The sequence below is a fragment of the Rutidosis leptorrhynchoides genome, chromosome 1 (genome assembly GCF_046630445.1).
Source record: "Rutidosis leptorrhynchoides isolate AG116_Rl617_1_P2 chromosome 1, CSIRO_AGI_Rlap_v1, whole genome shotgun sequence".
Classification (NCBI taxonomy): Eukaryota; Viridiplantae; Streptophyta; class Magnoliopsida; order Asterales; family Asteraceae; genus Rutidosis; species Rutidosis leptorrhynchoides.
This window is the reverse complement of record NC_092333.1, coordinates 207,138,447-207,155,614: the sequence shown is the minus strand read 5'-3', so window position 1 is coordinate 207,155,614 and position 17,168 is coordinate 207,138,447. Positions and strand designations below refer to the sequence as shown.

Genomic DNA, 17,168 nt, shown 5'->3' with positions numbered 1-17,168 from the left:
AAAAGTCAACACGAATGTTGGTGAGTTATAGGTTTAATTGCTCGAGTCATAAACATATATAAAGATAGACCACAAGATTTCATCAAAAGTTTATCAATAGATTCTACGTAACAGAGCACCCTGGTAACTAAACTTAACGCTATAGTGATAATTACCCCATTCGTTTTAATACACGCAAACCAACGTGTCATAAACTCAAATAACATACGTCCGTTAAAAGGCTAGCGCTCTAGCTCGGACGGGGATGTCAAGCCCTATGGATCCATATACAATTATTCGCGCCCACCAGTGCATATCCTATGTACTGGCAGCTACTAGTTACCAAAGCTAAGGGATTTTCGGTTTAACTCAGTGTAAAATTTAGTATGTACTTGTGTCTTATTGCGTTTAAAATAAATTGCATGTATTCTCAGCCCAAAAATATATAGAGTATTTAAAAAGGGAGACTATAACTCACTGTTCAATATTGAGACTCAATATTGTAGGCAAATTGCGTAGACGTAATGATGGTAGACGACTGTATGGTTGGCCTTGGATTCAAGAACAATACCCCGAACAATACCCAATATTTCCTTAGCTTAAAGCGGTTTGAAACCCGAATTAAAAACACCCTCGTATATACCTTATTATTATTAAATTTAAATTTAAAATTATAATTATAATATAAATATAAATAAAGATTATAGAAGAAGAAAAAAAGTGTGAGGAAATCCGTCGAGCAAACTGACCTTTTATAATACTTTTGCATTTACTGTAGCTCATGCGATCGCATGATTTTTCAGTGTTTTTGCCATGCGATCGCATGGCCGCCTTTTTCGTTTTTGTTTGCTAGTTCGTCGACATCAAATAGTACTGTAGCAATAGTGTTACTGTAGCAAATAGGGGTTTACTGTAGCAAATCACTGCAGCAAATAGTGTTTTCACTGTAGTACTGTAGCAAAATACGGTTTCACTGTAACAAATAGTGTCTTACTGTAGCAAATAGTGTTTACTGTAGCAAATAGTGTTTTACTGTAGCAAAGTCGTTTTTACAGTAGCAATTAGTGTTTTACTTGTACATCTTATAATATATATATATATATATATATATATATATATATATATATATATATATATATATATATATATATATATATATATATATATACATAATATTAAATCATATAGAGAATTGGTTTAAATTAATCGAAATTTTTCGGGTCATCATAAGTTAAAACACTATACTAATCATTAAAACCATCTAGAGTTAAAACACTATACTAATCATTAAACATCTTGTCGTCACCTTGCTAATTTTAAAGATTTAAAGTTGTTATTAGACTCGTTAGTTCCAAATGATCATCCAGTTTCATGGTTTGGGGTTTATGGTTTATGGTATAGGGTTTAGGGTCTAGGGTCAAAGGTTTGGGGTTTAGGGTATAGGGTTTAAGGTATATGGTTTAGGGTCTATGGTCTAAGCTTTAGGGTTTAGGGTCTAGGCTTTAGGGTCCAGGGTTTAAGGTCTAGTGTGTAAGGTTTATGGTCTATGGTTTTGGGTCTAGGGTTTTGTAAGACCCGAATATTTTATTGTACATTTGTGTGTATAAGTTATTCAAGTGTGGGGTTTAGGTTGTATTTAATTAAAAGGCAAAAGAAGCTAAACTGGGCATTTGGCGCGTCGCGCGGCCTTATGGCGCGCCGCGCCATTATGGGCTGACAGCTCACTTTGTTTTTAATCAAGATATTTTGAGGGCATTTTGGTAAAACCACTTAAGGTCCGACTTTAAGGCTTGGGATCAGTTTTGGTGAGCCCCATTACTCCATTTTCACCCACTTTATCATCATCCATTAATTCTAGTGAGAGAGAGTGATTCAAGAGTGAGAAAGCTCCATTTAAGGAAGAAGAAGCTCATTTCGGGTTAGAGCTCGGGTATTAAAGTTGTTCATCTCCTTTTTTGCTACGTTTTGATAGTTGTGGTAAGCCCTAAACCTAACTTCCTTATTTTAATTGTATAAGAGTTAGGGTTTGTGTAAGTGATGAACATTAAAACCCATTTGCTAAGTAATTTGGGGGTTTTGGGTGAATTTGGGTCATGTAGACCCAAAGATGACTAATTAGGGTTTTCAAAGTATCAAATTATGTTTATGAGCCTAAATTAGTTAGTAAAATTGCTAGCACACCTATATATATGTAAATGAGTGTTGTGTGGGTTAGTGGATGACCCGAAATGGGTGTGTTGACCTTAAAATTGGTCAAATGGGTCAAGGTGGACCTAAGTTAGTTAATGTTTGTGATTAAGGCCTAAACCTTGTTTTGAAATGTGTTTTAAACCCATCTTGGTTAATGATTAGGGTTTTGGTGTGTGTTGACCCGAAATTAGGGTTAAGGGTGCCAATGGGTCAAAAATTGCACCTTGGGTCAAAATGACTTTAGAATGGAAAGAATTGGTTGACCGACTTGAGTTTGCAATTGATAATATGTATTATGTAATAGGTGCGTTACATTGAAGTTGAAAGCTCGGTTATCTCTCACCAAGGCGTTGAGGTGAGTGGAATAATTATATATGTACGTATATAGTTTATTTACTTGTAGGGTATGGGTAGAAGTCCGATGTTGACGGTACCATACCCTAGAGTATATTGTGTTGTTGATGAGGGTTTAAAGTTCATTGTTGACGATACCTCACGTATGGAATTAAAGTTCGATGTTGACGATGCCATACGATTATTGTAGTGACGTTGATGAGGGTTTAAAGTTCGTTGTTGACGATACCTCATATGTTGGTTTAAAGTTCGGTGTTGACGATACCACATTAATGTAGGCGAATGGGTTTTAAGTTCGATGTTGACGATACCATTCGTTGGGCTAGCCTTGAGATCTTGAGTACTATGGATGTTGTGAACATCATCGTTATATTTGTGTTGTAGCATAGTGTATTGTTGTGTTATATGCTATTGTTATACTAGCTTTGTGATCGTGGTTCTTAGCGTTATACATGCGAAAGGTATGCTAAATATGTAGCTAGTATGTATGCGGATTTGGTGTAAGTGTTTGCAAGTAAGTAAGTTATATATGTATGTGTATAATTATTGCATTCACTAAGCTTTGCTTACCCTCTCGTTGTTTACCATTTTTATAGGTTCGGTTGTGGACAAGGGTAAGGGCATTGTCTTGGATTAGAGATTTCGTCATTGATTAGGGGACGCTTTTTGGATGCGTTGGATTTTTGGAGTTTGACCAATACTTGGGTAGTTTAATCCCAAACGCCATGCTCATAGTGTAGTTTGGAACTTAAACTTTTTGATGGTCGAAACTCATATTTTGAATTAAACTCGTAAAACGGCCGATGTGGGCCTCGCTTCGTAAAACTCATTTTTATTAATGGAATGTGTTAGTTTTACATATTTGAATATGTTGTTAAAAGCGTTTTGTCTAATTATGTCGGGAAGTGGCCAATCTTTTTAGCATTTCAAGACTTTTTGGACAGACCAGAATGGCGCGCCGCGCCATATGCTGTTCCAGCAAAAAAAAAATTATTTGCTATTTTTACGCGGGTTGTTCGTGGTTTGGTTTGGGTTGTTACAAGTGGTATCAGAGCATGGTCTAAGGGATTTAGGTGACTTGAGATAGGCGCCTAGACTTAGACTTTTGTGTGCGCGTTATGCGGGACTTGTAGGACTTTGGGTCGGATCGGGATTTGGTTAGTGCATAGGTTTATGTGAACTAGTCATGCGCTATTGTTTTGTGTGGTATTTGAAATCGTCAAGCGAGATAGACGTGGTACTAGTGAGTTAATGCGATGTGCTCGCATAACAATGATTAGCTACCATTGTTACGGGTTCAAATCGTGTCAAACAAGCGATGTACGACGATTGTTGAGCAAGACGGGGTAGTGTGGTGTATATGTATATACATATGGATTAAGTCCTTTTGTTTTGTTGCTTAATTTACTTCATTTTATAGAATGAATATGAGAAATGGACACGACACCAATGACGGAGGTACGAGTGAGGATGTTGAACTCACGGCCAAGGTTGAGGCCATCTTTAAAAGGCTAAAGAGGGATTTTCTTGACGACGTTCGAAAGGTCTTCCAAGAGTTGGTCGATGGACAAGTGACCGAAATGATCAATGATCGAATGAAAGCCGCAATAGAGGAGGCTTTAGAGGCTAGAACCATTTATCCTCGAGGCGAAGGGGGTGAAGGTAATGGTGGGGGTGGAAGGCGGGACTTCCACTACAAAAATTTCAAGGATACTCAACCTCCGATGTTTAATGGGGTGCGAGATCCGTTGAAAAGCACGTGTTGGATTTCCGATATCGAGGGGGCTTTCCGTACCGTGGAGTGTCCTCCCGAAAGGAAGGCGAGGTATGGTTCTAGTATGTTGAGGGAAGAAGCCAAGTTGTGGGGGATGACAAAATCAACTTATATGGTGAAGAGCAATGCATGAACTTGACATGGGAGGAGTTTAAGAAGGAATTCTTCAAAGAATACCGAACTTCTTCCGATCTTGATAGAATCCGGGACGAGTTGCACAATTTGCAACAAGGGTCAATGGACTTGGTCACTCTCAAGTCTACCTTCTTGGCAAAGACTCGTTTTTGCCAGAATATGTGGGTGATGATCACAAGCTAATGAAGGATTTCTACCGTACTTTGAATGATGAGTTCAAGGGTAAGATTAGTCGGGGTATGGCTAAGTCTTTTGATGAGTTATTCGAATTGGCTCGGGGTTTTGAGCCAGAAGTTCCAAGAAAGAGCGATTTCACGTTTTCCAAAAGAAAGTTTGAAGGTTCTAGTCATTCTAACTTTTCAAACAAGAAGAACAAGAACAAGAACAAGAAGGGTTCCGAAAGTGTCAATAGTGTGAACAAGGGCGCTACCGGTGGTTTTGGGAACTTTGTCCCTACTTGCTACAATTGTGGGGTACGTGGACATATGGTTCGAGATTGTCCGAAGCCAATTTCAACAAACAAGCTCACTTGTTTTAATTGCAACAAAGGACACCGAAAGTCGGAGTGTCCCGACTTGCGAAACGATAATGTTAAGCGTCTAGAGAAAGCGGCAGGTACGGCTAGGGGTCGCAACTATTTGATGACCAATGATGAAGCCAAACAATCGAACGAAGTTGTCTCAGGTACTTTCATGGTTAATTCTAATCCGGCAAGGATTCTCTTCGATAGTGGTGCAAATTTGTCGTTTGTGTCTCCTAAATTTGTGCCTAAACTTAATAAACCATTAGCTAAGTTAAGTCATCCGGTAGAGGTCGAAATAGCGGACGGCAAGACGGTGCTGGTGGTCGATGTGTGTAAAAATTGTGATGTTGTGTTTGGTGCCGAAAACTTTAAGATAGATCTCATTCCGATGACTTTGGGCAACTTTGATATTGTTGTGGGTATGGATTGGCTCGATCGTAATAGAGCCGATATTGCATGTCATGAAAAATTTATTCGTGTGAAGACCCCAAGAGGGGGAGAGTTAATTATTCACGGTGATAAGCGTAGAAGACTTGTGCCGATATGCACTTTTGCACGGACACGTCGTCTCCTCGATAGTGGTGGCATGGCCTTTCTTGCCCATGTTGTCGATACTCGTGACGAGCCACCACCCATTCATGAAATTCCGGTGGTTAGTGAATTCGAAGACGTTTTTCCGGATGAGTTACCGGGTGTTCCGGCGGAAAGACAAGTTGAATTTCGCACTGAGTTGGTTCCGGGGGCTACCCCCATTGCTAAAACTCCTTATCGTTTAGCGCCGACGGAAATGTAAGAATTGTTAAATCAAACCCAAGAGTTGCTCGAGAAGGGTTTTATTCGACCGAGTGCTTCTCCATGGGGCGCTCCGGTTTTATTTGTGAAGAAGAAGGATGGTAGTATGCGGATGGTAAGTCATATGAAATAAAATTATAATAGGACATTTATTTGTCCTAGTTATATTATATATTTAGCTAATAGGACATGTAATACTTTTGTCGTATCATTGTCAATTTTTAGGACACTTTTCGTTTTTGAGGTCATTATTATTATATGATTTCATAGAACACTTTAATTGTGAATCATAAAAATGTACTTTATAAGACATTTAACGATTTAGTGTCGCATTATGCGCTAATTTAATAAGACACTTTATATTAAAGTCATATGAAATAGACTATAATAGGACATTTATTTGTCCTAGTCATATTATATATTTAGCTAATAGGACATGTAATACTTATGTTGTATCATTGTCAATTTTTAGGACACTTTTAGTTTTTAGGGTCATAATTATCATATGATTTCACATGACACTTTTAATTATGAATCATAAAATGGTATTTTAAAAGACATTTAACAGTTTAGTGTCGGATTATGTGTTAATTTAATAGGACACTTTATATAAAAGTCATATTAAATATAGTATCATAGGACATTTATTTGTCCTAGTTGTATTATATCTTAAGCTAATAGGACATGTCATACTTACGTCGTATCATTGTAAATATAAGCACACTTTTAGCTTTTTTGGGTCTTTATTATCATATGATTTCACATGACACTTTAATAGTGACTCATTAAATGAGACTTTATAAGACATTGAACGGTTTGGTGTCACATTACGTGTTAATTTAACAGGACATCTTATATAAAATGTCATATTAAAAAAACTATCATAGGACATTTGTTTGTCCTAGTCATATTACATCGAAACATAGTAAGACATTTGATATGTAAGTCATATCAATGCAAGCATTTAGGAACGTTGATTTTTTAATAACAAGGATGAGTTTTTTGTGTCTTAATATTATAAAAAGGAGTAATAAGAATCGAATTCGGTAATCTATCCGTTTACACACTTTTAAAAATCATAAAATTATGGTTATAAAATACCTTACATTGACAATTCTAGTTAAGATTGTGACAATTCCCATCAAGATTTTAATCAATTTTGTTATAGAGGTTTTGGAAAAATCCGGTTATCTAGCATTGATATTATCCATTGGAAACTTGTTAGGAGATAAAACTGTTGAAACATGTGCATCTGAGTTTTATTACATCTGAAAGATGCCATAAGTATCTTATAATCCAGATGGTACATATACAAAATTGATGTCAATCCAAATAACAAGACCCAAATTACAACTCGATCAGATTACATCAGATTGTTAAAACAAGACCCATCAATTTAATTATATCTGAGTTTTATTATGATGTATTGATTGATGTATGTGTATCTGAATTGTTAAAGAAAGACATTAGACTGTTGAAACCTGTGTATCTGAATATTATACAACTTATGGGTTGTATAAAACAAGACCCAAATTACATCATAATACATCATATACAACTGAAATAACAAGATCTGACAGCATATAATCCAGATAGTAAACAAAATATCCAAAATACGGTAGTTCCAAAGTATTGTACTAGTTATAAAACATTACTGAAATTAACATTACAAACAAAGTATATAACCCAAAATAAACAATAGTTTAATCTGCAACAAAAGAACAGAAACCAAAATGAACAGCAGTTGATTACAAGACACTGGAATTACCTGAAGACAACCCACTAGAAGTACCTTAAGTTAAAAACGAGCAGCAGTTGATTTAGTGAATTTAAGGGCAAATTGACCAACAACATGTCCTGATGAAGGACCGGGTGCACGACCAAAGGAAGGACATGGAGCAACAGAATGACCTAGTCGTTTGATATATAAAATGTAAAGCCTTATTCGTCCTACCAAAATCATTTTCCAACCTAAATGTCCAGCAAGCACTTGTGGCGATACTGGTATGCTTTGAGTTGTATATCTACCAAATATAAGAGATGTTGGGTTTTCTAATAGTTTTCTACAATCCCTGGGCAGGCTTGTGGTCAAAGGTAAAGATTCTAAATGATGCGTTATGTTGTAGGATTTCTTCAAAGTACTCTCTATCGTCGATATCCATGCTTGGTTGTATTTCATTCCGATGTGGAAATTAACAGTATATTAATATTGCTTAATACCTAGTAAAATTGGAACTATTGCGTTGTATTAATAAGTTAATATGTCAGAAGAGGGTTGTTTGTATTAGCTTACATGAATGTCTAAAAGCATACAAACATATGCAGTAGGTGATTGGGTCCGAGGTAGCTTAGCTATCCATCATCGATATATCTTCTCTTCTATTGTTTTATTGTTGTCGCTTGGTCGAATATCGCAAACAGTAACTGGTTGAGCCATCCTGTAATAATAGCAGTATAATGGGTTATAGTTATAACTATGAATAAGACATATTTAACACATACGAGTTCGAGTGGCAAAGATGGTTATCCAATATGCGACCAATCTGAGTAGAGTAGGTGTTGGTTAAGAAACATAGTTGTATACTGCTTCTAATGTGTTTCTACTATTTTAGCCTTTTAGGGTTTTCTACAACTGATAGGCAGCAATCGGGTCAAGTTTGGTATGATACTTAACACGCTCTTCGTACCAAAATAAAGCCCAGCAAAAGCTTCATATACAGCTAGGATCACCAATGTATCGGTAGTAATATGGAACACCTACATAACATACACTATAAATGGTTGGACATCTGTACAAAAACATTGACATCTTCAGAAAGATTAAAAAACATATTAACTACTGGTTGAACTACAATAAGTGTATTAACTAACCCAACATGAAGATATAATAAGCAATACAACTTAAACCTCGGTTGAAAAAATATTATAGTATCTATATTTTAACAAAGAATTATAGCTGATACGTGAAAGATAGCAATAAACATTTATACCAATTGAACTTGGAAGAACAACAAAGCATACCAAAGCACCCAACTTTAATGGCAAGGCCGGCTAAGGCTATGGGCGAAGCGGGCGACGGCCCTGGGCATCACGCGGTTAGGGGCATCATTTCGAAAAAATTTATTAATACTCATAGTTTAAATCTCCTAAAGATATATGTTTGTGTAACTGTTGGGGGCATTTTATAATCATTTCGCCCGGGGCATGCAAAAATTTTGACCAAAGTTTGACCGGCCCTGTTTAATGGCAACTATTATTATATTAAATAAACTAATGCCATCTATAAGAAATGTAGAACACTCGTGAGAAGACAATAAAAACTCCTTAAGAACGGCATTTCCGTTCCTCAGTTTCCTTCAAAATTTACCAGAAATAAAATTGTAATAAATGTTCCAGTCATAGGTAATATAGGTAAATTCTAAATACAGATCGGAAAAATCATCGAAAGTGGCATCAAACTCACTTTAACAAATTTATAAAAAAAAGTATGTTTCTAATGAAAAAATAAAATCATCAAAACTACTCTAAGTCACTTTAAATTACTTTATATTAACATTATCAGTGGATTATTAACATATTTGTTCAAAGACAATAAAAGGAAAGAATTCGTTAAAATATAAGGAGCGAACAAACTAAACACATACAATTGAGTAAAATTATCTAGTGTAATAGTTAGCATAAAAATCATTACGGAAAAGAAATAAAAATCATTACAGAAAAGACACCTTCCATAAATAGCGTTATAGGATGAAGACAATCGAGCGATTGGGACCACAGAGCTAGAGAGGGGTTACAAAATCTGAGTATTTTCCTTTTAGTATTTTCTCATGATGGTTCAACTCTTTTCCTAGCTATACTCAATGTCAACTTTAGCCAATTTGTCACATTCAGTTCAAGCTTATATAAATTCAGTTTTACCCAATTTTTAGGCATACTAATGCACAACATACAATGTAATGCAAAATTCAGAAATCAAAAATTAACCTTTAGAGTTTGATTAAATATAGTAAAAAAACTTGCAGTTGTACCTTCTTTTGACTCTAGTTACCAATGCAGATCCTTATCTCTTTAAACCAGCTTTTTCAATAGCAGAATATCTATTAGGAGCGCACATGCAAGTACACAACTCTTTTCACAATCAAACATCTTTGTGTTTACTCAACTGTACTGCAATAATACTGCAACAGAAACAATAAATATGATGAAATTAGCAAATAATAGTGGAATAACATAAAATTTATAATAGAAAAGAAATCCATATAATAGAGTATGACATATTTACTCTAAGAGACTTTTGCTTAACCACTTTGCTAACAAAATTTTTTTCTTCCAATTTCTATCTACAAACTCTTATTGAGGACATTTCACAAACACCGTTTTCCATCATACGATCAACACTACTTTTGCAACGTGTTCACAGGTCGTGGAATAAAAGCATCTTGAAGTGATACGTTATCAAAAAATGATTCTCTTATAAATCTCCGGTTAGCGTTCATCATTTCCATTTCGGGACACTTATTATACTACAATTCAAGCTAAACATCAATTCTATTTCGGTACACTTGATCAATATACTCAAATTAGATTAAACCACAAAGTAGCCAAGATTACTATTCTTGTAAAATACAGTACTATTTTTAATCCGATGAAACTGCATACCAAGTTTATAAAAATTTATCGACAATAAGTACAAATATCCAATTTTTTGGATCATAACATATGAAACAAACCAGATTATATATATATATATATATATATATATATATATATATATATATATATATATATATATATATATATATATATATATATATATATATATATATATATATATATATTATAAAAATTGCATTTAACGATAAACAGAGCAACAGTAAATAGGTGAAACGATCAATTATACTTTTAACAAAACTTTCACATGGAGGTACTTCTTACTAACTTAAAACATCACCTGGAACAAATTCACCAAAATAGTCCAAGTATCAACTGGAATTTTCACAAACATACAAATTAAACTAGAAAATTTTATCTACTACTAGTCTGCTACGTAATCGTTCAGTAGGTTTTCAGTTCAAGCTTCTTCATTTCTTTGAACATCTTCAGTAATAGAGACAACAAATAGTTATCATAAGTATTCACTATCAAGTTATAATATTGGGATAAACAAAACACATATATGTGCTACTTGAACAAAATTCTTATATTTCACACACATATCATATCGTATCATTATATAGCATCAAGTTATCTAACATTATTATATAACATCAAGCAGTCCCTGTGTTCCTTAAAACATCTCCAAATATTCACAATCAAGTTATAAAAACGTATTTTTAAGAACATATCAGTATGCTTAAAATAAAAAAATCAAATTAAAATAAAAACTAAAACCAAAACCAAAATTGAAACTCTAAAAAATTCTCTAACCAATCCCAATTAAAAAAGACATTACGAAATACAGATGGTAATATTCAAGGAGTATGCCCAGTTTTTTAGAACAATTCAAGGGATATGTATACCTCAAATAAATTATAATTAATGACATTTTAATAGGCATTCAATCAGTCCACTTACACAAGGAACACAAATAAATGGCACAAATAAATTAGAATTAATCCACTTACAGATCTCACAAGCAAATGCTTTTTACTGTCGAGAAGTATCAAGTTCCTGCTGAAAGTATCACGTTATTTAGTCTCTCTGATAAGCAAATGGCACGAACACAAAGAACCCATAATTTTAAGCATTCATCTTGGTCTCACAAGTAAATGGCTACGGTTTGATTTTGATCGCCTTAAACCCTAGTCTTTACCCCAAAGCAACAGACGATTTTAAGAACGTGGAGGAAGGATAATCCTTCATGGCAATTAAAAGGTGAAAAGCTTTGAAACAACTGCACCAAAGCAAGCGTAGGTGGTTGTGAGTTAGTGTAGATAAGAATCAACTCTAAATCGGTGTCTGTAAAGGGTAAAAGAGGAGTGATGGGGAAAATACGAAGTAGATTGAGATCTAAGAAACGGAATTTTGATGTGAGAGTCGACTCTTAAGATTATCTCTGCAAAATGAAGGTACGTATTTTTTTATATCTAAAACCAATATCAAACACAACAAAGACAAACATGTGCAAATAAATATTAAAACAAAATCGAACAACAAACAATACAACGACAAATATATACTAGAACGGAATAAAATAGCTCAAACTTATGCGATTCACATGATTTTATTCCAAAAATTTGAATTAAAAGGTTATGCATGACCAAACTCATCAAATGAATAGTGATGTACATTAGGCCTAAAGTATAGTGATATTAGGGATAACATCGGGTCGAGTTTAGGTCGAGTTTAGGTAATTCTAGACCCAAACTCGATTAAAAAACCCATCCAAAACTCGGATCCGAACTCGCCGGATCCACATTTAATTACTAACTAGCGGGTAAACGAATATCTTCCCGGCTATTAGGGTCCCTATTTACTTACGAACTCTAGGGTAAATATGTATTTCCAATAGGTATTTGAGTCTTTTTTGGATATATAGGGCGGGTGATCGGCTATACGGTCCGGATAATCAGGAATACGGGCTGAGTAATCGGATATGCGGGCTTGGTATATGGAGTCTTTTTTCGGGTATACGAGCCGAGTAATCAAGTTTGTGTCTAAAACTATCCTCGGACCCGGACCTGAACCCGACAAAAAATATCGGGTTTCCCCGCGTACTCGTTTTTTTGCCATCATACTCCATATCTCAAATTTTGTTTACTTTTGAGCGGGTAATTACTTTTATTTAAATTTCAAATAATTAAATTCTTCTTATCTTTTTGACTTTTTTCTCACCTCTAACCTCGTCTTCACCACAAACCCTAATGAAAAATAACTGCATCGATCTTTTAATTCTCCCATTCTCCTACTCCTATGTCATTTCCTTAGTAATACTCCATATCTAAAAAAGAAACCGCCACAAACCCTAAAAACCCTAAAAAAAATCCCTAGCAAATACGATGAACAAAACCCTAATTCACCCAACCATTCGTTCCAACAAGAAAATGCCTAAAATATTACGTGTCAGACCAATAACTGTCGCGGTAATCAGTTCCTCTAACCCTGATGTTGATCGGAACGCACGTCGTGCCACAATTAGGTGAATTGACTAATTTTTATGGTAAAAGAGACTAGTTGATGTACATAACAAAATGTACTAATTATGCAATTGTCGAGTCCATTTTTCAATTAAAAAGGTTAGTTTATATAAATTGTTCGCCTTGATAGTTCTACGTAATTTTGACTTTATTCAATTTAGATTCGTATTCGTATTTAATTTCACCACAATTCATTTGATGATTTTTATTACTTCTCTGACTTTTATTTTTCACATTTTTAATCAACTAAAAAGGTTTCTCTAGCATTTTTATCACACGTTTATTGGTGATGCTGGTTAAATTTGTTTGATTCTATATGTGCGTTTTGTGTAAACATTAGTATGGAGTTGTTGAATGAGTTAATTAACAAACTTGTGGTTTTTAGGTTCTACTATTTCAGGATTCGACCTTTTTCAGATTATGGAATTTGAATTGCGTTCATTGTAAGTGTTTGTTTCTTCAATCATCATCACCTCAAATTGTCTGTTTATGTCTTTTTTGAATCTGATAATCGTGTTGAGCTAAAGTTTGAATTTTTTTTTTTTTTTTATTTTTTATGTCATTTTGTGTACACATTCTTATTCTTTATTACATATAAATAGAAGGAATATGGGAAAATGGGATCTGAATGTGGCTCAAATGAGCTTAAGGTCAAATACCTATTTACAATTCAGTCATTATGTAAGTTTTACCTATAGAAATGTGCAGTGTCCAAAGGATCATCGAAATTTTTAATTAAGAATAATATCAAGTTAACCGATAAGAATTCAGCTTATGACCAAATGATATGAAATTCACTCAACTTCATATCATGTAATACAAATCTTGAAAGAGTTAGCTTGCAATATATAGTTAAAATTAAAAGGTTTTTTGCATTGAACTGTCTCAATAATTGCCTCTTACCATAAAAATGCGGTTACACATGTGAATGAAGAACGTGGGTAATTGGGTGTTATTGTTGGCAAATGGTCATGGGATAGGAGGATAATCATCAGTTTAGGCAACACAATTTTCACAGCTCATGTTGTTATTGTTTTGTAAATATGATAATTCCTTATTAATATACTTTTTGTGCACAATGAATAAAGCTACCCAACTATTTCGTATTTTATCAATCATAACTTAAAACTTTATCAACTTCATCAGTACATAACACCATCTGGAGAGTCTTAGTAGGTCAATTTTAAACTTCAATTTATTATCTAAATAAAGGAGCCCAACATGATGATAAAACAGATTATGATCATGTACATAAATTAACCATTTTGGCCTTCATCCTTGCAACCTTTAGCTTTATGCAATATCTCTCCTTTTAAAAACATTTTGGTATTGTTAATGACGAACCATCCATGTTCTTACTGGATAATTTAGTAGAAAACGTTGTCAAGGTTTTCGATTGGCTACACCATTACCATTGTAGGTTGTCTGATATGTCGTATTCTTACGTAGGGTTAACCTGACATGTTTTCGTTCACTTTTGTGTGTCTACCATAGCTGACTGAAGAATTGTCGAAGTTGGATGAGAAGATCAAATTGACAAATTAAATTCTCTTCTAGAATAATTGTTGATTAACTTGAATAGTTTTTTGTTTATATAATTGCTGATTATTGTTCTATACTTCGTTTTAGATTTTTACAATATAAAAGAACAGCAAACAAAGACAACATGTTATGTCAGTGTCAAATACACCTAAGTATGAACAACTAAGACGAAAGACGATGGCAGAGAACAAAGAAAAACTACAAGCTTTGACTAAATCATTTAAGAAGCAAATAAAATCAAGGCCTCCAAAAATGCAGAGAGAGATCATTGGAAGCTACTTGTAACTTATTGAAATAATGAAAGAATTAAGGTATGAAAAAAAAAAATTCACAAGCTAATAATATTAGTTGCTTACATAATACGATATTTACAATTTCTATTTCAGGAGCTAAGTCAGAAAAAATAGAGAAAATCGGGTCAAAAGGAAATGGTGTAGCTGACCGGTAAAAAGAGTTATGCACGTATACGTGCGGAGATAAAGGTAATTTTGAGGGGCAATTATTACTATAGTATTAAGATATCAATTGTTTGTACTTATTTTCTTTTATTATTTTAACATGCTAAAGAGGGAAAATCTCCAACTCGATTGGCTATGTTTCGAAGATGTTTTTCGAAAGGAGGCGATGCTAAAAGTGATGCAGCTAAAACCGCAATTGTAAGTATTAATCTTAATTCAGATTGCATTATATATATATATATATATATATATATATATATATATATATATATATATATATATATATATATATATATATATATATATATATATATATATATATATATATATATATATCTGACTGGTTGTGTGCAACTGTAATTATCACGTCATGGCCATGATGAGACTTGTTTGTAGGGATATATCTTATTCCGTATATTACAGTTAATTAGCACGTCATGGCCATTGTCACACTGATCACACATGTTAGTAGGGATTGATCTTATTATGTATATAACCCTTGTCTTATCTCAATTAGTATAGGAAAACATGGATGAGCTAACTAAAACACTGCCTGAAGGTTCAACTCATAAGCCTGGACCAGATGTTTTTTTTCCAAAGTTATGGGTAACAATAAATATGGTGCAGCGGATTTGTATGGATTAGGTGTTCAAGCTTCTGATCTTTGGGGTAAATTACCAAGTCGTAATGCTGTTCATATGGAGAACATTCAACTCAAGTCAGAGAACAAAGAACTTACTGAAGAAAATGTACATCTGAAAGAACAATTGGCAAGTAAGAATGGTTCAGATGTTGAAGATACCACAACACATGGCCTCACTGTAGTCAATGTAGCTCCATGTCTTAAGGTATTTATCTATTTAACACCTTAATGTGTTTTATATTTACCTTTAACATTCATAACTGCTTCTTGCATACATATTTCTAGGTCGGAGATGAGGTTTTTGTACACAATATACTTAACCCTAGCAAGAAGGTAGGAAGAGGATGGTTGAGGAGCGTGGATCCAACTAAGGTAATTTGCGGTGTAGAGATTGGAGATGATTGGTGTGCGGTACGCCTTCAACATTTCCTTAAAAAGGTGTTGATGTGGTTAAGCCATTTGATCCGGTTAAAAAAGTTGAAGGCGCTACAGGCGTAACTATTGTGTGACCTTCTACGTTCATATCGGTATGTCTACATAAATTTGTGATAATATTAATTTTTATTTATAACATGCACTTTTATGCTTATAAATATAGGAATTTTTTATTTGCAGGTGGTACCCTTAAATTAATAAAGATACGTGTTGATCGAAGACGTTCTTCGTTGCTTTTCATTGTTTTTATTTTCTTTGTCGAATGTTATTTTAGTATTGATATGCTGGATTATCTATGAATTTTTAATGTTTGGTGTTTTTCAATTAATGAGTACAATTTATTAAAATATGATTATGTTTTATTTTATATTTGTTTTTAATAGAAATTATTAATTGGATGTCTAAAATATGAATAAAATAAAAATCAGGCCCGAATATATGGATCCAATAATCCGATTCGGGCCCAAATAATCAAACTGATACGAATACCTGAATCGTAAAAGAACCCGAACCAGACCCGAATATTCGAATCCACCTATTCGGAATTACTATGACTTGATAGGACTCATTTTGTGGTTTTAATACTATTTTTTTACTTCATAGGATGCCATATTGTTTAAAAATACATTTGTATTAGGACTTTTTTAATGGTACCAACCTTGAAAACATTATATTAGGACTCTGTATGTGGTACTAAACTACTATTTTATTATATATTAGTACTCATTTTGTGGTTTTAAGGCTTAACAAATTTATGTTAGGACTTTTTTTAAAGGTACTAACCTTAAAAATCATTATATTAGGACCCTATTATGTTGTACTAAAGTAACATTTGTGTATATTGGGACAATTTTTCTTGGTACTAAACAAGAATATCGATACATTAGGACAATTTTTATTGGTACTAATGTAGTATTTTTTTTTTTTATAATGGGACTCTTATTTGAGTACTAATATAATAATGAGACCATTTTTATTAGTCTTTAAGAAATATAAAACTTAAATATGATGCCTTTGTTGGTACTAATGTAAAATTCTTTTACTTTTGGGACTCTTTTGTATGTTTCAATCTAAATAAAATCACTCGATATGTACTTGTAAGGACTTTTCTGTGTGGTCGTTAATTATATTATAGGTCCCGATAATTGGTTTCATAATCTTATTACCTTTTAGGACACTTTTTGCGTCTATACTTTATACGACCGCC

At 33.7% G+C, this 17,168-nt stretch overlaps 1 protein-coding gene and 1 long non-coding RNA gene across 2 annotated transcripts; both read left to right on the top strand.

Annotated features, from left to right (window-relative positions):
• Positions 1-12,611: 12,611 nt before the first annotated feature.
• On the top strand, positions 12,612-14,907 carry LOC139868014 (uncharacterized). The gene is made up of 4 exons (XR_011765947.1): positions 12,612-12,982; positions 13,269-13,326; positions 14,513-14,736; positions 14,812-14,907. It is a non-coding gene; the product is annotated as an uncharacterized lncRNA (long non-coding RNA).
• An 84-nt stretch (positions 14,908-14,991) lies between these two features.
• On the top strand, positions 14,992-16,277 carry LOC139868006 (uncharacterized). Its single transcript, XM_071856350.1, has 4 exons — positions 14,992-15,081; positions 15,401-15,731; positions 15,812-16,053; positions 16,142-16,277. The coding sequence occupies exons 2-3, from the start codon at positions 15,486-15,488 to the stop codon at positions 16,022-16,024; spliced, it is 459 nt and encodes a 152-aa protein (XP_071712451.1). The 5' UTR covers positions 14,992-15,081; positions 15,401-15,485; the 3' UTR covers positions 16,025-16,053; positions 16,142-16,277.
• Positions 16,278-17,168: the final 891 nt, after the last annotated feature.